Raw genomic sequence first — 15,164 nt, forward strand, 5'->3', positions numbered from 1 at the left:
ACTCCAGTCCCTCAGTACATGATTGACTCCTGCTCCTGATGTGGCCGAGCAAGCCCTGGAACCAAGAAGGTTGAGGTGGGACCTCTAGAGGGCTTCAAGATTATGATGGGATAAATAGTAGTTTGCTTCCATTGGTTGGTGAGACGATAATGAGAGGTCCCAAATTTAACATCATCGCAAGAAGAATAAAAGGCGAGGTTAGAAAAAATCCTTGCACGGAGAGTAGTTAGAATGTGCCACAAACCGTTGTTGAAGTACTTTCAAAAATGAATTAACTAGTTGCTTGAAAAAAGAGGAATATTAAAGGATATGGAAGTGAACAGGAGTTTAGATGACATGAAGAAAAACACCAGTGCAGAAAAGATGTCAAATTGCCGATGTTTCTGCTGTGATGTTCTGTGATTCTAAATGTCTGTCCTTCCCTTGGCAGCACGATTGTAAATTTGAACTTGCTATGTGGATTTTTTTTTAAGGGGTGGTTGTGGTCCTGACGGCATGCGCGGAATGTTCCTCTTCACTCAAATTCATCCAATACAAACTAGAAGGGTTGTGTTATTTATTTTGAGCATAATTGCACATGATTGCAGGGTTGAAGTGAAGACTAAGAGTGACTAAATGTTTAAGTTTGCCTTTGCCCTGGTTTATGTTATGCTGGGTGGCTTTCTTTTGTATTTCCAAACTTTTGTCTTTTTTATTGTACTTAAGACGTGTTATTTTGTGTTTTAGTTTTTACCTGTCTCCTCGTCTTGCTTTACTTTTTTTGATGGGCTCTTCCTTTATGTTCTGGCTCTACTTCCATTTCTTGCCCCGCCCCTTGTTTTTCCCCTGTTAATTTTAGTTTCTCAGTTCTCCCCATGCACATTGGAAGGTGAATTCTCAATTCGGTAAATGTAATCAGGTTTGCATGTGGCTTAATAGGGCAGCTGGCAAAGACCTGTCACAGATTCTCAACTCAATGAGGCCACCCAGAGACTAAGGGTGCATTCATACTTCATCGATAGAGCTCAGTGACTGGTTCTCCAAAACCTAATTTGAACTTGTAGGGGGTCCTTTGATACCATGATGTAACAACACAACAGCAGCTTGCATTTATGTACTGCCTTTAACATAGAATAATGTGCCAAGGCGCTCACCAAAGTGTGAGCAAACAAATATTGGCAGCAAACCAAAGAATGCGATATCAGATGGGGCGACTAAAAGCTTAGTCAGAGGTAGATTTTAAGGAGGGTCTTAAAGGAGAAAAGAGAAGTCGGGAGGCAGAGACGTTTAAGAAAGGAATTCCAGAGCTAGAAGGCTGAAGGCACAGCTGCCAATGGTGGGGAAAAGGGAATTGGGGATGCGGTGACGGAGTGGTTCTGTTACTGGACTAGTAATCCAGGGGCCTGGACTAATGATCCGGAGAAGTGAGTTCAAATCCCACCACGGCAGCTGGGGAATTTAAATTCAGTTAATTAAATAAATCTGGAATAAAAAGCTAGTGTCAGTAACGGTAACCATGAAACTATCGGATTGTCGTGAAAACCCATCTGGTTCACTAACGTCCTTTAGGGAAGGAAATCTGCTGTCCTTACCCGGTCTGGCCTATATGTGACTCCAGACCCACAGCAATGTGGTTGACTCTTAACTGCCCTCTGAAATGGCCCAGCAAGTCACTCAGTTGTAACAAACCATTACGAAAAACAATAATGAGAATAAAACCGGACGGACCGCCCGGCATCAACCTCCGCACCGGCTACAGACACGACAACGGCACACCCAGCCCAGTCGACCCCGCAAAGTCGTCCTCTGGAGACTTGTGCCAAAACTGGGAGAGTGTCCCACAGACTAGTCAAGCAACAGCCTGACACTGTCATACTCACAGAATCATACCTTTCAGCCAATGTCCCAAACTCCTCTATCACCATCCCTGGGTATGTCCTGTCCCACCGGCAGGACAGACCCACCAGGGGTGGCGGCACAGTGGTATACAGTCGGGAAGGAGTGGCCCTGGGAGTTCTCAACATCGACTCTGAACCCCATGAAGTCTCATGGCTTCAGGAGAAGCATGGGCAAGGAAACCTCCTGCTGAGTACCACCTACCGCCCTCCCTCAGTTGATGAATCAGTACTCCTCCATGTTGAACACTACTTGGAAGAAGCACAGAGTAGCAAGGGCACCTCTGGGTGGGAGACTTCAATGTCCATTACCAAGAGTGGCTCGGTAGCACCACTACTGACCGAGCTGGCAGAGTCCTGAAGGACATAGCTGCCAGTCTGGGTCTACGACTGGTGGTGAGAGAACCAACACGAGGAGAAAAACCTACTTGACCTCGTCCTCACCAATCTACCTGTCGCAGATGCATCTGTCCATGACCACATTGGTAGCAGTGACCACCGCACAGTCATTGTGGAGACAAAGTCTTCACACTGAACACACCCTCCATCGTGTTGTGTGGCACTACCACTGTGCTAAATGGGATAGATTCAGAACAGATCTAGCAGCTCAAAACTGGGCATTCATGAGGCACTATGGGCCATCAGCAGCAGCAGAATTGTATTCCACCACAATCTGTAATCTCATGGCCCGGCATATCCCTCACTCTGCCATTACCATCAAGCCAGGGGACCAACCCTAGTTCAGTAAGGTGTGTGGACGAGCATGCCAGGAGCAGCACCAGGTGTACCTAAAAATGTGGTGCCAACCTGGGGAAGCTGCAACACAGGACTACATGCATGCTAAAAAGCAAAAGCAGCATGCTATAGGCAGAGCTAAGCGATCCCACAATCAATGGATCTGATCAAAGCTCTGCAGCCCTGCCACACCCAGTCGTGAATGGCCATTAAACAACTAACAGGAGGAGGCTCCATGAATATCCCCATCCTCAATGATGGTGGAGCCCAGCACGTGAGTGCAAATGACACAGCTGAAGCATTTGCAACCATCTTCAGCCAGAAGTGCCGAGTGGATGATCCATATCTGGCTCCTCCTGAGGTCCCCACCACCACAGAAGCCTGCCTTCAGCCAATTTGATTCACCCAGTGATATCAAGAAACGGCTGAGCGCACTGGGTGCAGCAAAGGCTATGGGCCCCGACAACATCCCGGCTGTCATGCTGAAGACTTGTGCTCCAGAACTAGCCGTGCCTATAGCCAAGCTGTTCCAGTACAGCTAGAATACTGGCATCTATCCGACAATGTGGAAAACTGCCCAGGTGTGTCCTGTCTACAAAAAGCAGGATAAATCCAATCCGGCCAATTACCGTCCCATCAGTCTACTCTCAATCATCAGCAAAGTGATGGAAGGCGTCGTCGATAGTGGTACCAAGCAGCACTTAGTCACCAATAACCTGCTCACTGCCCAGTTTGGGTTCCACCTGGACCACTCTGCTCCAGACCTCATTACAGCCTTGGTCCAAACATGGACAAAGGAGCTGAATTCCAGAGGTGAGGTGAGAGTGACTGCCCTTTACATCAAGGCAGCATTTGACCGAGTGTGGCATCAAGGAGCCCTAGTAAAACTGAAGTCATTGAGAATCGGGGGTGGGGGAATAGCTAGCACAAAGGAAGATGGCTGTGGTGGTTGGAGGTAAATGATCACAGCCCCAGGACATCGCTGCAGGAGTTTCTCAAGGCAGTGCCTGGCCCAACCATCTTGAGCTGCTTCATCAATGACCTTCCCTCCATCATAAGGTCAGAAGTGGGGATGTTCGCTGATGACTGCACAGTGTTCAGTGCGATTCACATCTACTCAGATAATGAAACGGCCCATGCCCGCATGCAGCAAGACCTGGACGACATTCAGGCTTGGGCTGATAGGTGGCAGGTAACATTCGTGCCACACAAGTGCCAGGCAATGACTACCTCCAATAAGTGAGCGTCTAAACACCGCCCAATGACATTCAACGGCATTACCATCGCCGAATCCCCCACCATCAATATCCTGGGGGGGTCACCATTGACACACACATACTGTGGCAAAAGAGCAGGTCAGAGGCTGGGTATTCTGTGGCGAGTCACCTGACTCCCCAAAGCCTTACTACCATCTACAAGGCACAAGTCAAGAGTGTGCTGGAATACTCTTCACTTGCCTGGATGAGTGCAGCTCCAACAACACTTAAGAAGCTCGACACCATCGAAGACAAAGCAACCTGCTTGACTGGCACCCCATCCACCACCTTAAACATTCGTTCTCTCCACCACCGGCATACCGTGTCTGCAGTGTGTACCATCTACAAGTTGCACTGCAGCAACTCGCCAAGGCTTCTTCGGCAGCACCTCCCAAACCTGCAACCTCTGCCGCCTAGAAGGACAAGGGCAGCAGTCGCATGGGAACTCCACCACCTCCAAGTCTCTCTCCATCCTGACTTGGAAGTATATCGCCATTCCTTCATCGTCGCTGGGTCAAAATCCTGGAACTCCCTTCCTAACCGCATTGTGGGAGTACCTTCACTACACGGACTGCAACAGTTCAAGAAGGCAGCTCACCACCACCTTCTCAAGGGCAACTAGGGATGAGCAATAAATGCTGGCCTCGCCAGCGACGCCCACATCCCCTGAACAAATTTTTTAAAAGACCAGAATTAGAGGAATGCAGAGTTCTGAGGGTTGTAGAGCTAGAGGATGTTGGAGATAGGGATGGGTGAGATCATGAAGAGATGGGAACGCGAGGATGAGAGTTGGAAATTGGAGGCATGGGGGACTGGGAGCCAATGTAGGTCAGTAAGCACCTAGGTGAGCAGCGGCCCTTGATGGGCATTAGGATAGGGAGCATTGTTTTGGATGCGCAAAAGTTTATGGAAGATGAAGGTTGGGAGGCTGACCAAGGAGCGTTGGAGTAGTCGAGCCTTGAGGTGACAACGGCATGGATGACGGTTTAGGGAACAGACGGGCGGAGGCAGGGGTGAGATGGGCAATGTTATGGAGGTGGAAGTAGGCAGTCTTTGTGATGGAGAGGGTATGGGATCAAATAGGATGGCGAGGTTGTGAACAGTCTGTTTTAACCTAAGACGTTGGCTGGGGAGTAGGATGGGTACGGTGGCAAGAGCTCCAAGTTTGTGGCTGGGACCCAAGAATGACTGCCCTTGACATCAAGGCAGCATTTGACCGAGTGTGGCGTCAAGAAGCCCTAGTAAAACTGAAGTCAATGAGAATCGGGGGGTGGGGGAATACCTAGCACAAAGGAAGATGGTTGTGGTGGTTGGAGGTAAATTATCACAGCCCCAGGACATCGCTGCAGGATTTGGGAGTTGACAACCCATTGAAGGACTTTGGCGAGGAAGGGGAGGTTGGCGATGTGGCAGCAGTTTGCAAGGACAGAAAAGTCGGGTGGGTTTTTCGAGGAGGGGGTTTTGAAAGGGAAGATGGACAGTACGTGATGATAGGTAACCATTTACAATGCCAGCTAGCATGAGCTCCAGGAAGGGAAGCTGGATGTTCAGCAGTTTAGTGGGAATGGGGTCGAGAAAGCAGGAAGTGGTTCCCATTGACAAGATGGGCTTGGAGAGAGCATGAGGGAACATGGGAGAGAAACGAGAGAGACACCTGGTTTCGGGGCTAGGGCAGGAGGAACCTTTGGGGAAGTTGGTCTAGGTGGACAAGGGATGTGGGTGGGGGGGATGCGGCAGAGGCAGCTGAATGGACGATCTTCGTGTCAAAGAAGTCCATGAGGTGGGATCTAGAGAAGTGGTGGTGAGGTTGGACTAGGTGTTGTCAGCGTACATGTGCAACCTGACGTGTTTTTGGATGATTTTGCCAAGAAGCAGCATGCAGCTGAGAAACAGGGACATAGAATCATGGAATGGTTACAGCACAGAAGGAGGCCATTTGGCCCGTCGAGCCCGTGCCGGCTCTCTGCAAGAGTACTTCAGCTTGTCCAACTCCCCCGCCCTTTCCCTGTAGCCCTGCAACTTTTTTTCCTTCAAGTACTTATCTAATTCCCTTTTGAAAGCCATGATTGAATCTGCCTCCACCATCCTATCAGGCAGTGCATTCCAGATCCTAACCACTCGCTGTGTAAAAAAGAAAAAAAAATGTTTCCTCATTTTGCCTTTGTTTCTTTTGCCAGTCACCTTAAATCTGTGTCCTCTGGTTCTCGACCCTTCTGCCAATGGGAACAGTTTCTCTCCAGCTACTCTGTCCAGACCCCTCATGATTTTGAACACCTCTATCAAATCTCTTCTCAACCTTCTCTGCTCTAAGCAGAACAGCCCCAACTTCTCCAGTCTATCCATGTAACTGAAGTCCCTCTTCTCTGGAACCAGTCTTGTAAATCTTTTCTGCACCCTCACTAAGGCCTTCACATCCTTCCTAAAGTGCGGTGCCCAGAATTGGACACAATACTCCATGCCTCTATTTATGAAGCCCAGGATCCCATATGCTTTTTTAGCCGCTTTCTCAACCTGCCCTGCCACCGTCAATGAATTGTGCACATACACCCCCAGGTCTCTCTGTTCATGCACCCCCCCTTTAGGATTGTACCCTTTAGTTTATATTGCCTCTCCTCATTCTTCCTACCAAAATGTATCACTTCACACTTTTCTGCGTTAAATTTCATCTGCCACGTGTCCGCCCATTCCACCAGCCTGCCTATGTCCTCCTTGAAGTCTATCACTCGCCTCCTCACTGTTCACTATACTTCCAAGTTTTGTGCCATCTGCACATTTTGAACTTGTGCCCTGTACACCCAAGTCTAAGTCCTTAATATATATCAAGAATAGCAGTGATCCTAATACTGACCCCTGGGGAACACCACTGTGTACCTTCCTCCAGTCTGAAAAACAACTGTTCACCACTACACCCTGTTTCCTGTCACTTCGCCAATTTTGTATCCATGCTGCCACTGTCCCTTTTATTCCATGGGCTTCAACTTTGTTGGCAAGCCTATTATGTGGCACTTTATCAAACGCCTTTTGGAAGTCCATGTAAACCACATCAACCGCATTGTCCTCATCAAAGAACTCAATCAAGTTAGTTAAACACGATTTGCTTTTAATAAATCCGTGCTGGCTTTAGTTAATTAATCCACACTTGTCCAAGTGACAATTTTGTCCCGGATTATCCTTTCTAAAAGCTTCCCAGCTACCAAGGTACCACTGACTAACCTGTAGTTGCTGGGTTTATCCTTGTATCCTTTTTTTGAAAAAGGGTGTAACATTTGTAATTCTCCAGTCCTCTGGCAACCTCTGTATCCAAGGAGGATTGGAAAATTATGGCCAGTACCTCTGCAATTTCCACCTTTACTTCCCTCAGCATCCTGGGATGCATCCCATCTGGTCCTGGTGACTTACCTACTTTAAGTACAGCCAGTCTTTCCAATACTTCCTCCTGATCAATTTTTATCCCATCCAGTATCTCAACTACCTCCTCTTTCACTATGACTTTGGCAGCATATTCTTCCTTGGTAAAGACAGATGCAAAGTACTCATTTAGTACCTCAGCCATGCCCTCTGCCTCCATGCGTTGGTCTCCTTTTTGGTCCCTAATCGGCCCCACCCCTCTTACTACCCATTTACTATTTATAGGCCTATATGCATGACATTCCACTCTGCTTTATTATATATTTGCTTTAAGACACTTAATTTCTGATTTTTTTCAAAATAGCTTAATCATTTTTATTGTACATCAAAATATCTGGGATTAACCTACCTTACCCATCAATCATAAACATTTTGCAGAATTTAATTTTTTCATGCAGGAATGAATTAAAGGCTATAGCTTAATTTTCTAAAATTCAGATGGCATTCATTAGCGCTCCTACTTGTAGTTTATGATGCCATCTGCATCCCTCCAGTTGTGCTACATCAAAGAAGGAAGGTTAGGAAGTTGTAAACTGTGAAATAAAGTAATTTAGTGGGCCAAACAATTCGCAACCATCACCAGTGTGACTAATACAAAAGCAAGATACTGTGGATGCTGGAAATCTGAAATAAAAACAAAATACTAGAAATACTCAGCAGGTCAGGCAGTGTCTGTGGAGCGAGAAAGAGTTGACGTTTCAGGTTCTGTTGAAATGTCATCTGTTTTTATACCAGTGTGACTAAGTTGACTGAGCCAAAAGTAACTCTTTTACAATTTAAGGGATATTATGTACTATGTCATGTTATTTTTCTTTTTTTTAATGGGGTGCTTTTTTTTTTGGCACAAGAATAGGTTGTGGTTCAGTACTACGGGTGATCTACTTTATACTTGCCAGTTCTGCTGTGGGAGAATAGAGAATGAGAGCCTATATTGGTGGACAGTGTGTGCACCTAACTTCACCTACAGGACCACAGTGGCCATGGGCAAGTGTGATTGAACAGTGGCAGGTGACCAGGGCATCAGTGTTTTAGTGTTAGAATTGTATCGGAGGCTGGGGTGGCCACCTCTGCTAGGGCAGATGTAAACCTCAGAATGTGAGTAAGTAGTTTGAAATTCTGACAGTAGAAACACTCTGCTTGAAACTACAGTATTGTTTATGCCTTCAGCACTCCCTTTTCGGATGCAGTCCATTTGTGTGCAGTTTGTTCTCTGACCCACTGAATATTAAATTGCTTTATGAATGTGCTCATTGTGGACTAATTTATTTTTTAATAAGGGTCCCAGGAGCACCTCTATGGCCCACCACCCCCCTGCCCCCATTTACCTCTGTTGCTGCTGCTGCTGCTGTGGACTTGCAGATAAATAGAGCTGATGGCAAGTAGTAAGACCCACGAAAAGGAGATTTCTAACTTTGTACTGGAGACTACTGTCTGCTCTACCAAGATAAAAATGCCTCAAGATTAGTCTTGCACAGTATAGATCTTAAAGGGAAAATCACTGTTTTGAAATGTACCAGAGGATTTGGAGAAAATTAAACCAATTTTCCTTCAAGTGCCTGACTTCCCTTTTGCTCAATCTTTGCTCAGACAACAACCGTGGTCAATACACCAACCATTGGCCCAGAATTTGCTATAGTCAGTCAGCCTATGGCGCCCGCTGATAGTTAGACTTGCCCTTGCCCATTTAATCTCCATGGTATTTTGCTCTGCAAGTTGCTGGAAGTATCGGATGGAAATGGGGCATCTGGGGGCAGAGTGAAAAGGCTAAGTAACTATCTCCTTAACCAATCAGATTGAAGGACAGCACAAGGACCGAGAAGGGATTTGTAAGCAAGTGAATGAATTAAATGTCAAATAAGGTAGAGAAAGAGAGGGAAAGATTGGATTAAGAGAATGAGAAGAGACGAAGCTAAAGTAAAATAAATAAGTATTTTAATTTTATTTTTTAAAATCAACTTTTAAAACCTGAAGGAATGAGACTCCACAATTATAATAGTTAATTTTCGGTGGCAGAGGTGTTGACTGGCAGTAATTAACACATCGCATCGTTAAAAGGGTACCTAGACTCTCTGGTGAGATTAATTCCCATGTACCTTGCAAATACAGGAATTTCACACCGCTCGGTGCATTTAAATGGTGAGGCAGACAGCAAGCTCTCGTTTTTGTGAAGCTAGCGGTGGAGCGGCGCATCTCGAGCAGCAAATTTTGGATTTCCACCTTTAACTGGAACTTGCCCTCGTCTGAAGTTTGTGCTTTTTGTGCGTAAATAATGGTGAGCACCGTTAGCCTCACCGTTATTTTGACTGCAAATTCTGGGCCTTAAAATTGGTTGGATTATGATTATATGTAAATTCTCATGAAGCATTTTACCTTGTCAATTGAAAGGAGAAATGTAATGCCACTGTATGCGCTTGTACTTGGTTTTAAACATTGAAGGTTTCTGCTGTTACGTGAACTTGCAGCGCCTAACATTGCAACAGTTGAGTTTTGCCGAAAAGGCTATGCCAGTATCTGAACCTGCCCTAAATCTTGTGAAGAAAACGATTACACTCCCTTGACAGGAAAAAAATTCTATTGGAGGTTCCTTCCCAGAATTCAATTCAGTATAGCTTCCCAAAGCAGCCACGTTGTGTTAAACTAACTGCAAATTACATCTAGCTTACAAAGTTCCATGTCTTAGTGGAGAATCTGTACTGCTGTATACTAATTTGGAGGGATGTGAGTTTTGTGGAAGAAACAGCAGGAAATGGAAACCAGTAAGAATGTGACCGTAAACAAAAAATAGAAACTGCTGTAAGAACCATGTCTAAATGGAGACAAATAAACTGTTGTGTTTATATTTCTATTTATGATGCTAAAATACATGTAATTTTTCAGGAGGAAAAGTGTGCTTTTGTGAAAACTTTTTCTTAACTAATGTTGAAAGTGACAGACTTCTTCAAAGTTTTAAGTTTAGTAAAGCAGCCATTTTGATCAATATTTCAGGGTCAAGATAAATCCAACTCGAGCAAAACTACGAATATAAGTTGTAAGGTTGTGATTTCTTTGATCTTGCCTGCTCAGTGTTCCATGCTGCTTTTGAAATATTTTCGCACTTGATTTATGGGTGCTTTTTGTAACTACAGACTACAATAAAAAAACATTTTAAAAGTATAAATATGTCCACCTGTGGGTTAAAATGCTCTTCCTTCTTGGAATGTGGCTTTGAATCCAGCCAAGATAAATGGGATGAAAGTCTGCCATCTGTAAGAATCCGAAGTAAAATAAGTTTTCGAAGCTTTAGTCCATTTCCTCATGGCTGTGCAACCACAGCACAAATTGGAACTGAATTGTCGATTGTGCTGGATGTGACGCAAAGCTGACTGCTGGTGAAAATGCCACGATGCGATGCAATGCCTGCCTAGGGCTTTACAGTAGGATTGAGATACATTGTTCGGGAGATGTAAAGGAAGTTTTACGGTAAATCGACCTGTAGACGTGCTTGTTGCTGACACTGGGTGCCAAAGTGGCTAAGTGTGCCGTTGCATCACTTGGAATTTATCACCTCCTCTTCCCCATCAACCGAATAGAACATTATTTGATCGTGGATGACCACTATAACAAGCTGTTGCCTTGTGTGATCTGAATATTGCATCCTCTTGGTAACTTGCTTGAGAAACAATAATTTACTGTTCTAGCCCTCAGTTACAGTCAGTATTTCCAGGCAATATTAGTACTATAACCTGGGCATTGAAGAAAGTGCATGACTACTTTATAGCCTTAATACTGTTTATAATTTTTTTTATTGTGCCTGTGGGATAAATATTTTTCTTAAAATGAGAAGCTTATTGACTTTGTGACCTCGTCCACCCACTAATGTTAGAAGGCCAATAGTAATTTCTGTATCTTAATTTTCCAATAAAATTTCATTCAGATTTCTGGTTTACATTACATTTATATTTAGCATTAAAATGGCATCTCTTAACTTCCTTCTGTGAACAGACCAGCCTCTTGAATGGTGAAAATGAGATGACATGTTTGCTCCGAATAATGTCAATTAATATGATTTGAACAGTGAAGTAGCTGTAATATATATCTATAATAATAATCTATAAAATGCTAGGGTTGACACCTCTGGCATGTTTGTTCCAATGATGATTTTGTTCTACCCCGCAAGGTTTCTGCACTCATTCCAGTCCGGTACTTTAACCATGGGACAGAAAATTGAGAGGTGCTCCCCTACACTAGGTATGTGCCTTTTGATGCCCGCTTGCATAAGAAAGGGGCCTTATGAGGGTGGGATGCCATTCAAAAGTGTGCAAGTTTTATTTTGAACAGTTAACATATAACATTTTCAGCTTTTCCTTTGGGCTTGATTCAGGAGCTGTATTAGTAAACTGATATTTTGCAGTGTTTGATGTTCTTTAGAACAATTGCTGTGAAATAACTCAACATTAATCAGATGCCTACACATTTATTTTCAGTGTTCTCCACAAGTACTTTAGCATGGGTGTTTATGTTGCTATTTGATTTACGGGGCAGAGCTCAAAATTGAGGAAGATTATAACCGTTGACTGTTTCAAGGTTTTTAAAATGTCTACATTCAAAATCTGTTTCAATGTTGTCTATGACGAGACTTAACATTTCCTGTGTGTACAGTGGAGAATCTGAGATTACAATGTATTCAGCTTGTTATTTAGGGTGGGAAGCAATGCAGCTCGAGCAGTGTTTGAACTTGAGGTTTTATGGGTGTGCATGAGAGTGCTTAAATGGCTTGAAATTAATTGCGAGTCGTGTGCCAGTTTAGCAACAATTGCACGTTCTGTTGCAAATCAGAAATGTATGTAAATTTATTGCTACTTTTCAAAATGTTCTTATATAGAATCTGGTCCTTTTGCTTCTATGATCTCTCTTCAAATGTAGCTGTCTATTCCTCTGCAGGCTCGTGAGGGTTCTGTGCAAAGAGCACGGCCAATTCCATTCACGAGGAAATGTTTCTTTCTAATTCAGAGACCATAGTAAAGAGACGAGACCCCAGCGTGCCACCAAAGTTGAAACGTGTAAAAAGAGAATGCTAGGTAACTTGGGAAGAAGTGATCAGGTGATGCCAAAGTTGGGTTTTAGAGGCATGAACTTTGTACAGTAGGAGGAGGAGGGGAAGCCAATAAGGTCAATAGTTTCCCAATGTTGAGGTCCTCTGATGAAGGAAATAATTTAATTAGGAGAAATGTGAATTAGAGCTGGGCCATTTCGTAGTGAAATTAGGAAGTGCATTTTCACACACAGGGTAGTGGAAATCTGCAACGCTTCCCAAATGGCTCTGGCTGATCGGTCAATTGAAGTTTTCAATACTGATATCAATAGCTTCCTATTGGGTAATGAGATCAAGGGATACGAATCAAAGGTAAATGGAGTTGAGGTACAGATCAGCCATGGTATTAACTGGCAGAAGAGGCTGGAGGGCCTGAATGGGCTACTCCTGTTTCTATGAAACTAATTAGCAGTCTCACCGAGAGAATGGCGAGGGTTATTGGTACGGCGATGGATGTTTTTGAGGTAGTGGTGCATTGTAGAGAAGTGTTATTCAGCATCTATCCCCCACATTACCCAACGGCCAGTGTTTATTACTGACACCTTTTCAGAGTGGATTTTCCAGTGCTAACATCCCATACCTACACGATCACAAATTTCACAGCTCCATCAAACCTCACAAAATTCGTACCTTCAACAAACTTTATCTCCTAAAAGGCATGATCTTAATACCAGTAGGTCAGCTGCTGGTCAACATGGAAAGAGTGAGCTGTAAACATTACAATTTGAACCAACATATGGTTCTCTCTCTGTTTAAGAAGGTTCCTGCATACAGTACGCAGATATAGTCGGTATTGCCGTGTGATTGTTGTCCAGTTGGCTGTTCAATACATTGTTCGTCTGTTCGATCGCAGTTAATGTTGAGATTCTTTTTCTTCTAAGTTTGGCATTTTATACCATGGTGCTTTAGCATCTTGCATACATTTTTTTTCCCTCTTGGCAGGAAATCAAAAAACTCTGCAGTTTTTGACTAGTAGAACAAACTGTAAGATCTCGTTTTTTAAAAGCTAGTATGTTCAGATATGCTGACTCATTTTGTAAAGTTGGCTTTAAGTTTTAGGACAGGGAAGAAAATGTATGATTAAATTTCTTCAAATTCTACTGTAGAAAATATTGTGGGTGTACCTATACCACACGGACTGCAGCGGTTCAAGAAGGCAGCTCACCACCATCTTCTCAAGGGCAATTAGGGATGGGCACTAAATGCAGGCCTAGCCAGCCAGCGACGCCCACATCCCATCAATGAATAAAAAAAATATATGTTTCGCTAAACTTTAAGGGTTTGGCTGTGTGTGTAAGCCTGATGTTACTGCATTCAGTCATCATGGTCCAGTATTGTGGATTTTTTTGTTAATGCTCGTCATCCTTACTACCTCTCTCCACTATCAAAAGCCTCTTCAAAATCTACCTCTCTACCGTAAGTCATTCCTCCTAACTCTTGCTTGGTATCCTGTTTTCTAAAAAAAAAAAATCATTCTTTGGATGTGGGCTTCACTGGCAAGGCCGATATTTATTGCATATCCCTACCACCAGTGAGAAGGTGGTAGTGGGCCGCCTTCTTGAGCCGGTGTAGTTTGTATGGTAAAGGTGCTTCCACAGTGCTGATAGGATTTTGACCCAGTGACAGTGAAGGAACAGCAATATATCCAGGTTGAAATGGTGTGTGACTTGGAGGTGATGGTGTTCCCATCCACCTGCTGCCCTCGTCCTTCTGGGTGGTGGAGGTCACGGAATTGGGAGGTGCTGCCGAAGAAGGCCTGGCGAGTTGCTGCTGTGTATTCTGTAGACACAGCACTGCAGCAAAGGTATGCTAGTGGTGGAGGGTGTGGATTTTTAGGCTAGTGGATGAGGTGCCGATCAAATGGATTGTTTGTCCTGGACGGTATCGTTTGCATGTTGCAACTGCAGTCATCCAGGCCAGTGGAGAAAATGTCATCACATTCCTGACTTGTAGGTGGTGTAGCAGCTTTGGGGAGTCGGGAAGTGAATCACGTGCTGCAGAATACTCGGCCACTAACCTGTTCTAATAACCATAACATTAATGCGGCTGGTCTAGTTAAGTTTCTAGTAAAAGGTAACTTCCAGGATGTTGATGGTGGGGAACTTGGTGATGGTAATGCTGTTGAATGTCAAGGTGCAGTGGTTAGACTCTCTTACATAGAAGATAGGAGTAGGCCATTCGGCCCCTTGAGCCTGCTCCGCCATTCAATGAAATCATGGCTGATCATCCAAATTCAGTACCCTGTCCCTGCCTTCTCCCCATACCCCTTGATCCCTTTAGCCTTAAGAAATATATCCAACTCTTTCTTGAATATATTTAATGAATTGGCCTCAACTGCCTTCTGTGGTAGAGAATTCCACAGGTTCACCACTCTCTGGGTGAAGAAATTCCTCCTCATCTCTGTCCTAAATGGCTTACCTCTTATCCTTAGACTGTGACCCCTGGTTCTGGACTCCCCCGCCATCGGGAACATCCTTCCTGCATCTAGTCTGTCTAGTCCTGTTAGAATTTTATAAGTTTCAGTGAGATCCCCTCTCATTCTTCTAAACTCCAGCGAGTATAAGCCTAATCGACCCAATCTCTCCTCATACGTCATTCCTGCCATCCCAGGTATCAGCCTGGTGAATCTTCGCTGCACTCCTTCCATGGCAAGAACATCCTTCCTCAGATAAGGCGACCAAAACTGCACACAATACTCAAGGTGCGGTCTCACCAAGGCCCTGTACAACTGCAGCAAGACATCCTTGTTCCTGTACTCAAACCCTCTCGCTACAAAAGCCAACATACCATTTGCCGCCTTAACTGCCTGCTGCACCTGCA

The 15,164-nt window shown here is 44.5% G+C and overlaps 1 protein-coding gene across 4 annotated transcripts in view; it reads left to right on the forward strand.

The window, feature by feature from the left end:
- The window catches only part of ptpn4a (protein tyrosine phosphatase non-receptor type 4a), a 264,046-nt gene that overhangs the window by 26,897 nt on the left and 221,985 nt on the right, over positions 1 to 15,164 (forward strand). For 2 of the 4 annotated variants that reach the window (XM_085986873.1, XM_085986872.1), the window contains one exon: positions 11,430 to 11,500. The exons of the other annotated variants lie outside the window; for them this stretch is intronic. In XM_085986873.1, coding sequence (XP_085842999.1) covers positions 11,464 to 11,500 — 37 coding nt within the window. In that variant the 5' untranslated portion in view covers positions 11,430 to 11,463. The remainder of the gene's footprint in view (positions 1 to 11,429; positions 11,501 to 15,164) is intronic. 4 annotated transcript variants of the gene reach the window in all.

The sequence above is a fragment of the Somniosus microcephalus genome, chromosome 4 (assembly GCF_052327205.1).
Source record: "Somniosus microcephalus isolate GS21.2 chromosome 4, FLI_Smic_1.0, whole genome shotgun sequence".
NCBI classification, from domain to species: domain Eukaryota; kingdom Metazoa; phylum Chordata; class Chondrichthyes; order Squaliformes; family Somniosidae; genus Somniosus; species Somniosus microcephalus.